This window comes from Dendropsophus ebraccatus, chromosome 13, assembly GCF_027789765.1.
Source record: "Dendropsophus ebraccatus isolate aDenEbr1 chromosome 13, aDenEbr1.pat, whole genome shotgun sequence".
NCBI classification, from domain to species: Eukaryota; Metazoa; Chordata; class Amphibia; order Anura; family Hylidae; genus Dendropsophus; species Dendropsophus ebraccatus.
Genome location: NC_091466.1, coordinates 10,095,956 through 10,111,584, shown reverse-complemented (window position 1 = coordinate 10,111,584; position 15,629 = coordinate 10,095,956). Strand labels below are relative to the sequence as shown.

The 15,629-nt window shown below is 50.1% G+C and overlaps 1 protein-coding gene across 1 annotated transcript; it reads right to left on the bottom strand.

Moving 5' to 3' along the window:
• Positions 1-1,765: 1,765 nt before the first annotated feature.
• On the bottom strand, positions 1,766-4,744 carry CHAC1 (ChaC glutathione specific gamma-glutamylcyclotransferase 1). The gene is made up of 3 exons (XM_069949949.1): positions 4,525-4,744; positions 3,717-3,752; positions 1,766-3,126 (listed from the first exon to the last, which is right to left on the bottom strand). Exons 1-3 carry the CDS (start codon positions 4,690-4,692, stop codon positions 2,719-2,721), a joined length of 612 nt encoding a protein of 203 aa, XP_069806050.1. The 5' UTR covers positions 4,693-4,744; the 3' UTR covers positions 1,766-2,718.
• Positions 4,745-15,629: the final 10,885 nt, after the last annotated feature.

Sequence of the window (15,629 nt, the reverse complement as noted above, 5' to 3'; positions counted from 1 at the left end):
TGACCAGACAATACATTCTAGAAGTAATAATAACTAGATACATGAGGAATAGAGGGGTCACATCACCTAATACACACTGGGAGATTACCCATCAGATTCAGCAACCAATCACAGCTCAGCATTCAGCTAGCGCTGGTAAAATGAAAGCTAAGTTGGGATTGGTTGCTATGGGCAACAACGCTTCAATGAAGGAGGCCCAAAGGCCGATCTTGGGGATCACAGCTGTAGGGATTGGGAAGGAGTGTATAATGTGTATATATATAGAGAGATAGAGAGAGTATAGACATAGGGGAGATTTATCAAAGATGGTGTAAAGTGAAACTGGCCCCTAGCAACCAATCAGATTCCACCTTTCATTTTCCAAAGAGTCTGTGAGGAATGAAAGGTGGAATCTGATTGGTTGCTAGGGGCAACTGGGCCTGTTTCACTTTACACCATGTTTAATAAATCTCCCCCATTGGATATATATATATATATATATATATATATATATATATATATATATATATTAGAGCTGAGGCTCCATTTAATTTACATTATTAGGATACCATTATAAGGGGGGGCTGACATATACCACAGCGGGCCCAGTCACCTTCATGGTCATTGTGACTTTGTTCTAATTCTTCAAACATTTCCCAGGTATGGCAGCATCTATGGCAGTGCACCCCAAGAACATGTGGATGCAGCCTGACCTGAACATTACCTACTAAGGTTTCTATGTAAAGTTATGGTGGATGAGATAAGCCTATAGGCCCCTATAGACCCACACTCAGGCCTCCAGCACACATCCCTGCAAGGCTGCAGCCAGTCCACAGAATGTCACCCGTGGGTCACGCACAGACTGTGGGACCAATAATAGTCTATGGAGTCTGGACTGCAGATACTATCTATATGAATGAGGGTCCATGAGGTATGAGGTCACGTGCACTGACCTATACATTATAAAGGGTCAGATACCGTCCACAACTGCGCACAGTAAGGGCCCTATTAAACGGGACGATTATTGTGTGAAAAATCGTTAAATTGTTTGAATTTAAACAATCGTCCTGTGTAATTGCAGGCAACGATCTAAAAATCGTTCGTATGTCGTTGATTTAGATCTGAACCTAAAATTATCGTTAATCGTTCACTGTAATTCCACGTTCGTTCTGCATTTTTTCACTAATCGTTGAGTGTAATTGCACATTGTTCATTGTTTTTCTGGGATCAGAAAGGATAAACGATCGCAATAACGATCGATTATCGTTCTGTGTAATATGGTGGACGATTTCAGGTTAACAATAAACAATCTCGTTTGCAATCGTTAATCATCGCCCAGTGTAATAGGGCCCTAAGCAATCATGAGCAAGAGGCCTTAAAAGGCATTGTCCAGGGGAAAGAGAAAAAAAAAAATTATACCCAATCATAGCCATGCTGCCAGGACTGCAGGGGGCATGTCAGTGATATGTATACTTACCTGACAACCCCAACCCCCCCAATACACAAACAATGGTTTCCAGGGCCACCCACTCTGCGCTGCTATCAGTTTTCACATCAATCGGGGACATGCCACTGACAGGCCATTTCCTGTGGTAACACAATGTCAGCAGATCTAAAAAAAAAAAACACTGACAGCAGTGCAAAGTGGGTGACCCAGGCAGGTAAGTATACATCCATCAATGTCATGTGTACGCCCCCCCCCCCCCCCCCCCCCGCATGGCAATTTACGGACTACCCCTTTAATATAGGGCAATGTAAAGTAAAGAAGGAAAACAATGACACAAAGTGTAACAAAAATAAATGTAATAAAAAGTTTTAAATATTTTGGCAGGTAACATACATAACACACATTGAGGCCATGACCTACGAGGTTACTACTTGTAGGACTTGTCTTAGCAGCATAAACCTCTCCCGCTACCTGTACCCCAGAAGCCAGCATCTTGTGGGATCAGTGCAGCAGATGGCAGCCCCCGGTGGGGTAAGTACCGGCAGAGGGAGAGTAATGGTAACAATACGCTTTTGTTCTGTCTATAGATAAAAGCTGATTGACACATACAGTACCATGATCACATATACAGTACCTTCACACAGTACCATGATCACATATACAGTACCATGATCACATATACAGTACCTTCACACAGTAAACAGACCCTGATAGCCAACTCTACAGTATTAGGATAACATTCATGTATATACAGTATACAATACAAATGCTATATGCCAAGGATATAGGAATGTAAGTCACATACTATGATATGCAATACTGAGCATCCTCAGGGTATACAACACCACTAGTACTACTGAGGAGGGGTACTTTAGGGCAGTGTCCCCCAACTGGGAGCACTCCAGCTGTCAGGGCAGGATGGGAGTTGTAGTTTTGCAGCAGCTGAAGGGTCACCAGTTGGTCCCAGGACTTCGTGACACTTTGTGACATGTTACAATTGGCCATTAATGTTCTTAATCTTACTCTTTACCACCCCGCCTTAGTAGCCGCCAATACAGATTATATGGTCACTAAGGGGCGCAATACTGAGATTGTAGAGGTTACAGTATTCCACTTCGCAGTCTTCTGTAGTGTTTGACCTGTCTTACAGTCTACTGTACGATTAACGTCCCAGTGTCCAGAACCAGTCAGCGATGAAGGGAAGAGTGAGGCGTCAGTCCGTCAGAGGGGTGAGCCGAAGCAATGCGAACCAGAGAAATGTAAGGAGAATAGGTGTAACAGGCCATAGCGTTCTAGCAAAAGACAGTCACGGGGTCATCCGTACTGTAGAGGCAAGGCAAGATGGCCACCAGCTCCTCCTCTATGGAGAACAGGTGCTTGTCCTCGGCTTCCGGACAGAAGCTGTGCATAAAGTCCGCCAGACGGAGCAGATACTCAATGTTGTGTCCTGCCCGCCCGCTGGAGACCACGATCTGAGCCGCAATGTCCTCCTCGGAGGCCGGCCCCAGGTAGCCGGGATTCTGAGACGTGGCGATATAGACTAAGGCGAGGAGCGCCCCCTCTTCTCCTTCATCTTGAGGGTAAAACTTCACCAGTTTTGTTACGTATCCTCCGAGAACGGACTCCCGTATGTTCAGATACTGGAGCGAGGACTCGATCTGGTCACCGCGCACTTCATAGGCGACTCCCCACGTGCAATCCTGTAATAATAGAACATACAGAGGGTTATAACGCTGCTGACGCTACTGCACATGTCAGATACATGTCACCTACATCTAGGCCTCAGTGTATGACGGGGTACTCCAATCACAGGGGGAGTGTGCCCAACTCAATGAGTCTATGTGATCTGAGAGTGCACCTAGCTGAGTGAGTGTATGCCAGGCAGGATGGCAGCGAGTGTATGCCAGGCAGGATGGCAGCGAGTGTATGCCAGGCAGGATGGCAGCGAGTGTATGCCAGGCAGGATGGCAGCGAGTGTATGCCAGGCTGGGGCAAGATGAAAGTGAGTATGGCAGTAAGTGTATGCCAGGCAGGGGTTAGTATGGCAGTGAGTGTATGGCAGGCAGGGGTTAGTATGGCAGTGAGTGTATGGCAGGCAGGATGCCAATGAGTGTATGCCAGGCAGGGGGCAGGATGCCAGTGAGTGCATGGCAGGTAGGGGGCATCCATGGTTGTAACACACTAGTACACAGGCAGCTAATACTCTATGCAGTGACTGCTATGTGTCAGTGATGGGCACAGGGGGCAGCACTGATGCCAGCTCTAGTAGATGCTATGGAGAGCAGCTCACCTCATAGTCCTCCTGTAGGGTCACCACTCGCCCGGGCTGCAGAGAGAGATAAAGCAGATATTGAGCTCTCAGCATCATGCAGTATAATACACCATCACATAGTATAATATAACACCCCGCGGTATAAGGCTATGTTCACAGGTAGTAAGAGTCTCTGAAAAGATCCCAGCCAATACTGCAGTAACGGGCAGATGATTTTTAAGGTCGCAGAGTTCTGATGCAGGTGTGCATGGATGCATCAGAACTTCCCATAGCACACTATGGAGCCTGCGGCGGAGACGCTCGCTCCACTGTGTGCACTGACAGGGTTTTCTGTGGCCGGAGACGCTCGCTCCACTGTGTGCACTGACAGGGTTTTCTGTGGCCGGAGACGCTCGCTCCACTGTGTGCACTGACAGGGTTTTCTGTGGCCGGAGACGCTCGCTCCACTGTGTGCACTGACAGGGTTTTCTGTGGCCGGAGACGCTCGCTCCACTGTGTGCACTGACAGGGTTTTCTGTGGCTGCTATTCACTGAGTAGCAGCCACAGAAAACTGACATGTTAGTTGTTTGCGGTGCCGCTAGGGATCCCGGCCGGAGCGTATACTATGTGTATATATATATATATATATACATACACACACACACACACACACGCTCCGGCCGGGATCCCATAGGCAGCAAAGGAACGTATATTTTTGCAATAATCACGGCCGTTGTACAACAGCCATGATTTTACGAAAATACAGGTTGTGTGAACATAGCCCAATATACCGTCACGTAGTATTATATAAGATGACACATGATGCCCCCACTGCAGGATGCTCACCATCTCCGGGCTGCCTCTATGGAAGGTGTCTCCCTGCCAGAACTTGCGGCTGTATCCGGGGATAAACCCGATCTTACTGGTAGAGAACTCAAAGTCCGGTCTCCACACCAGGGAGCCATATCCGAAGATCCACAGGGACTCCATGGCGCTGCTGGGGTTACTGGGCATTGGGCCGGGCACAGGGCTGCGGGCAGACAAGTGGTGCTGATGCAAGCCGCGCCGCCTATATACTCTACTGCGGGGGATAACCACACCCACCCGGCGGGCTCGGCTGTGCTTCTGGCGAATGGTAACGCCGTGCTCCAGACGCCACGCCCACAATTTTGCGCTGATTGGGCGGAGATTCTGTTTGTTATTGTGTAAACCCCGCCCCCTCTAGACCTGATGCAACCGCTGGAGAGAGTTTCAGAGCCGGCCGCGGCATAGAGCAAGCGGGGAGACGATTGCATCAGGCTGCAGGGGGCGGGGCCGGGCGCGTCCATTCACATACACGCCGGGGGAGGGGCTGGAGGTTATTCTATACAGTGTGGAGACTGGGTATCACTGTAACCCCCTCCGTGCCGGGCCTGTAACCCCCTCCGTGCCGGGGCCTGTAACCCCCTCCGTGCCGGGCCTGTAACCCCCTCCGTGCCGGGCCTGTAACCCCCTCCGTGCCGGGCCTGTAACCCCCTCCGTGCCGGGGCCTGTAACCCCCTCCGTGCCGGGCCTGTAACCCCCTCCGTGCCGGGCCTGTAACCCCCTCCGTGCCGGGGCCTGTAACCCCTTCCGTGCCGGGGCCTGTAACCCCCTCCGTGCCGGGCCTGTAACCCCCTCCGTGCCGGGGCCTGGGTGCACTGCCCTCCAGCACAACTACAACTCCCATCATTCTGAAATATGAAGAGTGATGGATGCCGCATTAAATCGCCAGCATATACCGTAACGTGTTACCATTGAAAAGATTTATAATTTACTTCTATTTTAAAATGTCCAGTCTTCCAGTACTTATCATCTGCTGTATGTCCTGCAGGAAGTGGTGTATTCTCTCCAGTCTGACACAGTGCTCTCTGCTGCCACCTCTGTCCATGTCAGGAACTGTCCAGAGCAGCAGCAAATCCCCATAGAAAACCTCATGTTCCAGACTGGAAAGAATACACCACTTCCTGCAGGACATACAGCAGCTGATAAGTACCAGAAGACTTGAGATTTTTTAATAGAAGTAAATTACAAATCTCTGGCGCCAGTTGGTTTGAAAGAAACTTTTTTTTTGGTGAACGACCCCTTAAAATGGGACGAAAATACTGTAAGGATATGTTCACATGCTGCAGATTTTTTGCAGTTTTTTTTCTCTCTCCAAATTAAAGTGCTGCACAACCCTGGAGGTTAAGAGGGAACTCCGGAGGAAAAAGAATTGTTTGCAAATCATCAGGTGTTAGAAAGTTATACAGATTTGTAATTTACTTTGATTAAAAAAAATCTCCAGTCTTCCAGTACTTACCAGCTGCTGTATGTCCTGCAGGAAGTGGTGTATTCTCTCCAGTCTGACACAGTGCTCTCTGCTGCCACCCTCTGTCCATGTCAGGAACTGTCCAGAGCAGCAAATCCCCATAGAAAAAAATCATTGCATTTAAAATCAGTTGCAGAAAATCTGCAGCAGATCGGCATCATCTGAACATACCCCAACAGTGACCACGATCAGTCCAGTCACTGACGCCTTTCAGTCCTGCACAGGTGGAGGGAATGGACTAGGTGCAGTCACATCTCCGCCATATACCACAGTGTGGTGTGATCGGCCCCTAACAGATGTCTTAGGAAACCCCAGTGATGTCACTGTCCATGCATACAGGGCAGCTGTCCTACAGGGGCCTGCTCTCTACTGCTACCTATTGGTGCTAGTGCCATACTTATCAGCTGCTGTGTGTCCTGTATACTTATGTCTATGACATACAGCAGCTGATAAGTACTGGGAGACTGGAGACAATACTCCACTTCCTGCAGGACATACAGCAGCTAATAAGTACTGGAAGACTGGAGATTTTTTAATAGAAGTAACTTACAAATTTCTGGCATCAGTTGATCTGAAAGAAAAATAATTGCGGAGTTGCCCTTTAACCCCGTGTGGCCCTCAGGGTGTAACAGGTCAGACAGCTCTGCGAGGGATTGCATTGTCTCCCAGGTGTGGCCGTGTTTACTGTGTAAGATTGGAGACTTCTCTATATGGCGGATGCTCAGGTATTTATGACGCAATTCTTCTCCTTTCCAGTGTGACACAGGGCTCTCTGCTGCCACCTCTGTCCATGTCAGGAACTGTCCAGAGCAGCAGCAAATCCCCATAGAAAACCTCTCCTGCTCTGGACAGTTCCTGACATGGACAGAGATGGCAGCAGAGAGCACTGTGTCAGACTGGAAAGAATACACCACTTCCTGCAGGACATACAGCAGCTGATAAGTACCTCCTCTATGCCGCCATTTTTTTGAGAAAATTGATCTCCTTTAATGGGCCGGTTATACCTTTCTCCCCTGTGGTCAGTGTCCTGCCGGGCTGTTGCGGGGTCCCTTGGGTACTTATTACAGTGGTCCGGAGTGGAATAGTGACCCACCCGGCCTATTGGTACCGCCACCCACAGAAAGGGGAGTGTGTGTGCTGTGTCGGTGCTTGATGAGGAATCACAGAGTCTCTTTAGCATAAATAAAATCTTGTTTACTCTGAAGATACTTGAGGTGGCGGCAGATTATACAGCTTTGCCTTGATATAATACTTTACACTTCATAAGATACTTAATACTTTAGGATCCAGATCTGTATTGAGAGTAGAAAGAGTTGGACAGTCGTGCTGACTGAGTTGCGTGGTGAGAGGTAGTAGATAGGAGCAGAGAGGAGGATGTCGTGAGGAGTCCCAACCCAAGTAGTACTGTGCTCTGATGGAACTTGGGAGGTAGAAATAGAAGAATACATGAGAAGAGAGAGAATACTTGTGCCTGTGTTTTGACTCTTTGGTCTTTGCACCACCTATTGCCTACCAGTGTCGGGGGACCCGTCCTAGTGGGTGACACAAGCCCCAGACCTTGTTACCTGGGATGAGCGGAATGCTGAGGGTTCCCTGCTTACACCTGTGCTGCGAGATAGAGTTCATAGGCTTCTAGCAACTTTGTTCTATCCCAGGGGTACTCAACAACTTTTAGTGAAGGTCCACTTACCGGGGTCTATTGTTAGGTGAAGGTCCGAGCTGAACATCAGTAGTAAACGTGTTGTTTTGTTAATGTTTCACTAACGTTGTTGAACTATTTACATACAGAATTAATGCTTATTAGTGGGAACTGGCATTTTTTTCTCTATCACCAGCCCTTATATAGTCCCACTGTGTGCTCCCCCAGTAGTATAAAGTTTCCCTGTGTGCTCCCCCAGTAGTATATATCCCCCTGTGCGCTCCCCCAGTAGTTCATATCCCCCCTGTGCACTCCCCCAGTACCATATAGCCCCCCTGTGTGCCCCCCCAGTACTATATAGTCCCCCTGTGCACTCCCCCAGTAGTTCATAGCCCCCCTGTGCACTCCCCCAGTAGTTCATAGCCCCCCTGTGCACTCCCCCAGTACCATATAGCCCCCCTGTGTGCCCCCCCAGTAGTATATAGCGCCCCTGTGCGCTCTCCCCCATTAGTATATAGTTTCCCTGTGTGCTCCCCCAGTAGTATATATCCCCCTGTGCGCTCCCCCAGTAGTATATAGCCCCCTGTGTTCTCCCCCAGTACTATATAGCCCCCCTGTGCGCTCCCCCAGTACTATATAGTCCCCCTGTGCACTCCCCCAGTAATTCATAGCCCCCCTCTGCTCTACCCCTAGTTGTATATAGTCCCCCTGTGCGCTTCCTCAGTAGTATATAGTGCATCTGTGCGCTCCCCCAGTAGTAAATAGCCCCTCTGTGCGCTCCCCCAGTAGTATTTAGCCCCCATGTGCGCTTCCCCAGTAGCATATAGCCCCCCTGTGAGCTCCCCTAGTCGTATATAGCCGCCCATTTTGTGCTACCCAGTAGTATATAGACCTCCTGTGTACCCCCCCTCCAATATAGCCCCCCCCAGTAGTATAGAGACCCCCTGTGTGCTCCCCCGTTTGTATAGAGACCCCCTGTGTGCTTCCCCCATTTGTATAGAGACCCCCTGTGTGCTCCCCCCGTTTGTATAGAGACCCTCTGCGTGCTCCCCCCGTTTGTATAGAGACCCCCTGTGTGCTCCCCCCATTTGTATAGAGACCCTCTGCGTGCTCCCCCCGTTTGTATAGAGACCCCCTGTGTGCTCCCCCGTTTGTATAGAGACCCCCTGTGTGCTCCCTCCTTTGTATAAAGACCCCCGCTGTACGCTCCCCAGTAGTATATAGCCCTCCCTGTGCTCCCCCTCCCATATAGCATATACCATAAAAAAAACAAAAAAACACTTATACTCACCTGGGTGCGGGTGTCTCCACTTCTCTTCCCTCTTGTGGCCGCACTGCAGCAGTCACAAGAGGCCGCTCTCCCCTTTTCCGGGCACCGGTGCAGTGACATCACTCGAGCGCCAGCACCAGAGACAGAGAGCAGCCTCTTGTGACCGCTGTGAATGACTGACTGACACAAGAATGACTGACAGGGAGGGAGCCAATGGCTCTGTCAGTGCTGCTGCACGGTAACTATGAGCACTCGTTACGAGCAAAGGGGAGCAGCGCAGCTCAGTATACAGGTATACTGAGCTGCAGCCGGGGTCCGGACAGCTGGCCCCCGCGGTCCGCCAGTTGAGGACCCCTGCTGTATACTATGAGGGCTGTGTGTTATATCCAGCTGCCGGTGTCACGGCCACCATACCTGCTCTCAGCTTATGTAATCTTGTCCTTTATCCACAAGACACATCATGTCTTCCAATTCCAGGAATAGCTGTCATGTTTATGATGAAACTCTTTGGCTCGCGGACTTCAGGAGCTCAGTACTGTGGTATATACCGTGTATAGCAGGAAATGCAGGTTTAGTATGAGGCCCATAGGCTTATCACAGCGGGATCGGCTGACCATCTGATGTGTATGGTGGCCTCTCAACACTCCCCATGTACCGGTGTGTATATAGTATACAGTGTATATGTGCGTATACTATGCATAGTAGTGGCAGATGGTAGAAAAGGCTCGGGCATATTGATTGTGTTCTTGGGGATATAATAGGTATCTGGCAGCAGCTTTCCCCCCTCTCCCCCTTCAGAATAGAAGTATGATCGGCCAAGCATTATGGGTATGGGGGAACGGAGGAGATAGCCAGGAATAGCATTCGTTTTCACAACCCACTGTGTCAGCCTCTATAATTCCATTACATTAGTCTTCTATTAATCTATTAATCCTATATAGTAGTTCTGTCCCTCTGTGCATCCATATATTAGGCTCCTCTGTGCCCCATAGAGTAGCTAGGTCCTCTCTGTGCCCCAATATAGTAGTAATGCCCCCTCTGTGCATCCTTATAATACCTATATAAGAACCTATAAGGCTCTTTCTCCATTGACTGTCCTTAGTTTGGGTCAGGTTTAGCTGCTCAGGCTAATCTGAGCATCCATACATTAGTTAGGCTCCTCTGTGCCCCCATAGAGTAGCTAGGTCCTCTCTGTGCCCCAATATAGTAGTAATGTCCCCTCTGTGCATCCTTATAATACTTAGGCTCTTTCTCCATTGACTGTCCTTAGTTTGGGTCAGGTTTAGCAGCTCAGTTCTATTAATCCTATATATTAGTTAGGCTCCTCTGTGCCCACATAGAGTAGTTAGGTCCTCTCTGTGCCCCAATATAGTAGTAATGCCCCCTCTGTGCATCCTTATAATACCTATATAAGAACCTATAAGGCTCTTTCTCCATTGACTGTCCTTAGTTTGGGTCAGGTTTAGCAGCTCAGGCTAATCTGAGCATCCATACATTAGTTAGGCTCCTCTGTGCCCCCATAGAGTAGCTAGGTCCTCTCTGTACCCCAATATAGTAGTAATGCCCCCCCTGGCATTGGTTTTTAAATGTAGCCGAGAGGCATTAGTGTCAGCCATAGGTGTGATGTGCAGCAGCTCCTTTCTCTCTGCATTTTGCTTTTCTCCCTCTTCTCAGTGCTAGCACTCCTCTTGTAAGACCCATGTGACCACAATCAGCAGGAAGCACCTGTGCACACATGGCAAGTACCTCCTATTCTTCCCATTCTACCTGCAGGAGTTATGGTGAGAAGTAAGACCGTGTTCACACCTGTGTTGCTTGGCGGCAGCTTTCTCCGCCGGCGGCGCCTGCTGGGTTTGGCGGGGCCCTTGGGGTTTGGTCCTGTGAAATTGGGGTTGCAGGACCATTCCATGGCTTCCCTTCCCTGTTTGTGCACGCTTTGCGGGGTTTGCGGTCGCTGACCAACACAGTGTTGAGTTAGTGTAGGGACTCCAGGAGTGAACCAGGAGACCTGCACGCGGTACATGGGGCAATATGGTTCGATCAAATTATATACCAACATCCTGGTGTTGGTTTTTAAATGTAGCCCGAAGGCAATAGTGTCAGCCATAGGTGTGATGTGCAGCAGCTCCTTTCTCTTTTTGTCCAGAATGAGTAGAATACTTGAGTAGAGAGAATACTTGTGACTTTGACTTCTTGTTTTCGCACCACCTTTTGCCCTCCCAGCATTGGGCGACCTGTCCTATGAGGGTGACACAAGCCCCTGACCTTGTTACCAGGGTTGAGCAGAGTGGCCAAGGTTTCCTGGTTACACCCGCGCTGCAAGATAGAGTATGTAGGCTTCAAGCAACTTTGCTCTATCCGGATCAGTTCCTCTTGCTTCCGGATACTGGTTTGCACCCTTAGACTGGTTCTCGGCGTGGGCTGGGATGATCCCTGACTTGTCCTCTCTGTGAGCGTTTAGCAATGCATAGTGTGTAGAAGTGCTGCTTTCAAGAAAAGAGTGTCCGTACTTACCATGTGTGTCTGTCCACTATCTTGCTTCAGACTACACTGGACTGTCCTCTAACAGGGGACCTGGTATAAGCCAGGGCTTAACTTGACCATTCTGGCTTGTGTCCTCTCTGTACGGGAACCAGACTAAGACTGACTAAGTGTGTGACTACACTTCCTCTCCCCATGTGACAACCTCCTACAGGGTATGTAATACCTGCTGTGAGTGGTGAAGAGTGGAGAAGAATAGAGATAGGTGGAGAAGATAAAAGAGCTCTTATTGGTGCACAAATCACAAAGAACAATAACCCTTGAGTACTACAGCTGTGCAATACCTACATACAAGACATACACACTAGTGACATCTAGTGGCAAAACTTAGGTACTACTTCATTACCACTTTTACTTAGAGTACAGGCTTTTGCGAGGGGTGTATAAACTAGTAACATAGTAACACCCATGGTGGGACACTACAGGACAGTGGGGGGAAAGACAGGACTGATGGAACAGTGAGGGGAAAGTTAGGACTGGCTGGGGGCAGGGGTGTGTGTGTGTGTGTGTGGGGGGGGGGGGGGGGTAGGTGGAGTGTGATTTCTTCTTTGTAGAAAAATAAGACATCCCATGAAAATAAGACAAGTGCATCTCTGGGAGCAAAAGTAAGCTCTGTACAGATTTTACATTGGAGCCCAGGAGCATCAGGTTTTCTTTCAGAAATAGGAGTGTGGGTGGGCGCCATTCTCCTATAGCACCAGTCAGCACCTACACTGTTCGTACAGCCAATCAGTGGGCATCGCCGGGTCGGCGGGCAGTGCATGTCTAATAGATCGGGTCCCTGAGCTACTACACTTGCAGCACCCAGCCGCCGAGCGGGCCTCCCAAATGTCCAGGATCAAGCACTTTCCCTCCAAGCACTCTTAATGAGCGCTCACAGCTAATTGCAGGGTTGTGATGGACAGGGCCAGGAGCCAATTGCCTTGTGGCTGCAAGCAGCATTCTACCCCTGGCCACAAGAGGGGGGGGGGGGGGGTGACATCTTGCCTCACAGAGAGATCCCTACATGTGGAAGAGCGGTTAATTTACAGGGTGGTGCATACATGGTGGTGGTGGGGTAACTTACAGGGATTGCCTGCATGGGTAGAGTGTCAATTTACAGGGGGGAGGGGGCTACCTACCAGGGAGATGAGTACATAAGAGGGGGGGGGGCAACTACCAGGAGAGATGCCTACATAAGAGGGATGGTTGTAACTACCAGGAGAAATAACTATAATGTGGAAGGAGACTACAAGGTGTATGCCTACAGAAGGGGGGTAACTACCAAGGGGGATGACTACAGAAGGGGGCTAACTTCAAGGGGGAGGACTACAGAAGGGGGCTAACTACCAAGGGGGATGCCTACAGAAGGGGGGTAACTACCAAGGGGGAGGACTACAGAAGGGGGTTATTGTTTCTTGTGTTGCACAAATCTGTAGACCAGTAGGAATCCTTATTTCTTCTGTTGCACTCTTCACCCACTCGCAGCGCATGTTTGTTACTCTAGGGAAGTAAGTCACATGGGTGGAGGAAGTGTAAGGGTCTTTCGTGTTGGACATTGTGGAGGAAGGACGCCAGCTAGATAGATGTCCACAGTGGTCCTGTCCGGGCTCTGGCCCTCTGCCAGGTCCCCGTACCCTCACGGGTCAGTCTTAGCTAGAACCTCTTATGGGTAGGAAGCAAGAAAGTACTCAGCTCACAGTTTCTTATTAGTAATGCCACATGACACTAGAGCACAAGCCAGAGACAAACCCAACCAACGCCGTGGACTAGGAGAAGTAACAGAGCAGGACAGTATCCACTAAAGCCAAAGAGCTAGGAACTGATCTAGATAGAGCAAAGTTGCAGTAGCCTAGGAACTCTATCTCGCAGCGAGGGTGTCAGCAGGAAACCCTCAGAATTCCGCTCATCCCAGGTAACAAGGTCTGGGGCCTGTGTCACCCATTAGGAAGGTTCAGCCGAGTCTAGTGGGCATAAGGTGGTGTGAAGACTAAGTAAAGGTGATACACGGGCACAGGTGTTCTTCTTCTAAGTATTCTACCTCATCCTCCAACATCCCGGCAGAGCACAGTACTACAAGGGTTGGGACTCTTGCAGCATTCTCCTCTCTACTACTCTGCTTCTTTGTATCACTCAGAACACTTGACTCAGTTGGCACGACTGTATCTTCTGCTATATTCCTACTACAGATCTGGTCCCTGTATTGTCAAGTATTTGTCTGGAACTATTGTCAAGTTAACTATCCAGTGCTTTATCCAGAGAGAACTCCTAATCTTGTACCCTACTGCAAGCAAGCACCTTCTAGTAAACAACAAGCCTATTTAAGTTAAAGAGACTCTGTCATTTTTCCATTTTCCACCTACACAGCCCACACCGCAGCCTTGGGACACTTCCCCCTTCTGTGGGTGGCGGTTCCTATAGTCCGGGAGGGTCACTACACCGCTCTGGACATCCGTGATCACTGTAACCCAAGGGACCCAGTAGCAGCCCGGCAGGACACTGACCACAGGGGAAGAGGGGACAACCGGCCTTATCAAATAAAAGCAGGTCTGCCATCACACCTGTGTGCCCAACCGGCACTGGCGTCACAAAGTAACACCCCAAGGACCGGCTGTATCCTCCGATATAACATCATTACCGGTGGCTTACCTAGTAACACTACTGGCTAACAATCTATCTACTCTCTCTTTCTCCCCTCCCCCTCTCTCTTTCTCTCTCTCTCTAGAGCAGTGCTTTTCAATTCCAGTCCTCAGGCCTCACCAACAGGTCATGAGGATATCCCATTCAAAGAGCAGCAGTGCTAATACCTGATGCACTGAGTATAATGATATCACCCGTGAAATACTAAGGAAATCGTCAAAACACGACCTGTTGGTGAGGCCTGAGGACTGGAACTGAGAAGTGCTGGCCTGAAGAATGGATCGCCCCCTGGTTTGCACTTGTGCTGCTGACATCTAGTGGACAAACTGAAAAATGCACAGTATATACAAATCCGCAATCCTTAGGATCTAGGAGGCGTCAGATGCAGGGGCGCCGCAATGATGAGGCGACCTGAATCGTCTGCCTCAGGCGGCGCCACCAGCTATCTTCATGGGGGCGGCATTCAGTGGCAGATTATAATATGAGCGGTTCGGGCGGCCGCCCACATTATAATCCGCCACTGACTGTACCCAGGGCCGCTTTAACCAGAGGGCACATGGTGCACGTGCACCGGGCGTCCGGGCCCACTGGTTAAAGGGGCCCCCCCGAGCAGGCCGGCCGTTGCTATGTGCGACCAATGCGGTCGCACAGGGCTCCGGCCACCAGAGGGGGAGCGCCATGGATGGGTAATCTACTTACCCCTCCATGGCGCCCCCTGCAGGGCCCCCCCGTCCGCCGCTGCCCCCGTCCGCTGCTGCTGCGGCGCTTCAGCGCTGCAGCAGCAGCGACACTGACAGAGAGAGAGCCATTGGCCCCCTCCCTGTCAGTCACTCACTCTTGTGGCCGCACTTCCTGCGGTCACAAGAGGCCGCGCTCTCCCTCTAGCGGCCGACGTCACTAGAGCGTCGGCGCGAGGGTAAGGGGAGTGCAGCCTCTTGTGACCGCAGGAAGTGCGGCCACAGGAGGGAAGAGAAGAGGAACGCGTGGACCTAGGTGAGTAACAGTGTTTGTTTTTTTCAATGTTATATAGCAGGGGGAGCTATATACTATGGGGGGGCACAGGGGGCTATATACTATGGGGGAGAACAGGGGGCTATATACTATGGGGGAGAACGGGGGCTATATACTATTGGGGAGCACAGGGGGGCTATATACTATGGGGGAGAACGGGGGCTATATACTATTGGGGAGCACAGGGGGGCTATATACTATGGGGGAGCACAGGGGAGCTATATACTATGGGGGAGCTATATACTATCAGGGAGCACAGGGGGGCTATATACTATGGGGGAGAACGGGGGCTATATACTATTGGGGAGCACAGGGGGCTATATACTATGGGGGAGAACGGGAGCTATATACTATGGGGGAGCACAGGGCGCTATATACACTATGGGGGAGCACAGGGGAGCTATATACTATGGGGGAGCACAGGGGGCTATATACTATCAGGGAGCACAGGGGGGCTATATACTATGGGGGTGAACGGGGGCTATATACTATTGGGGAGCACAGGGGGCTATATACTATGGGGGAGAACGGGGGCTATATAC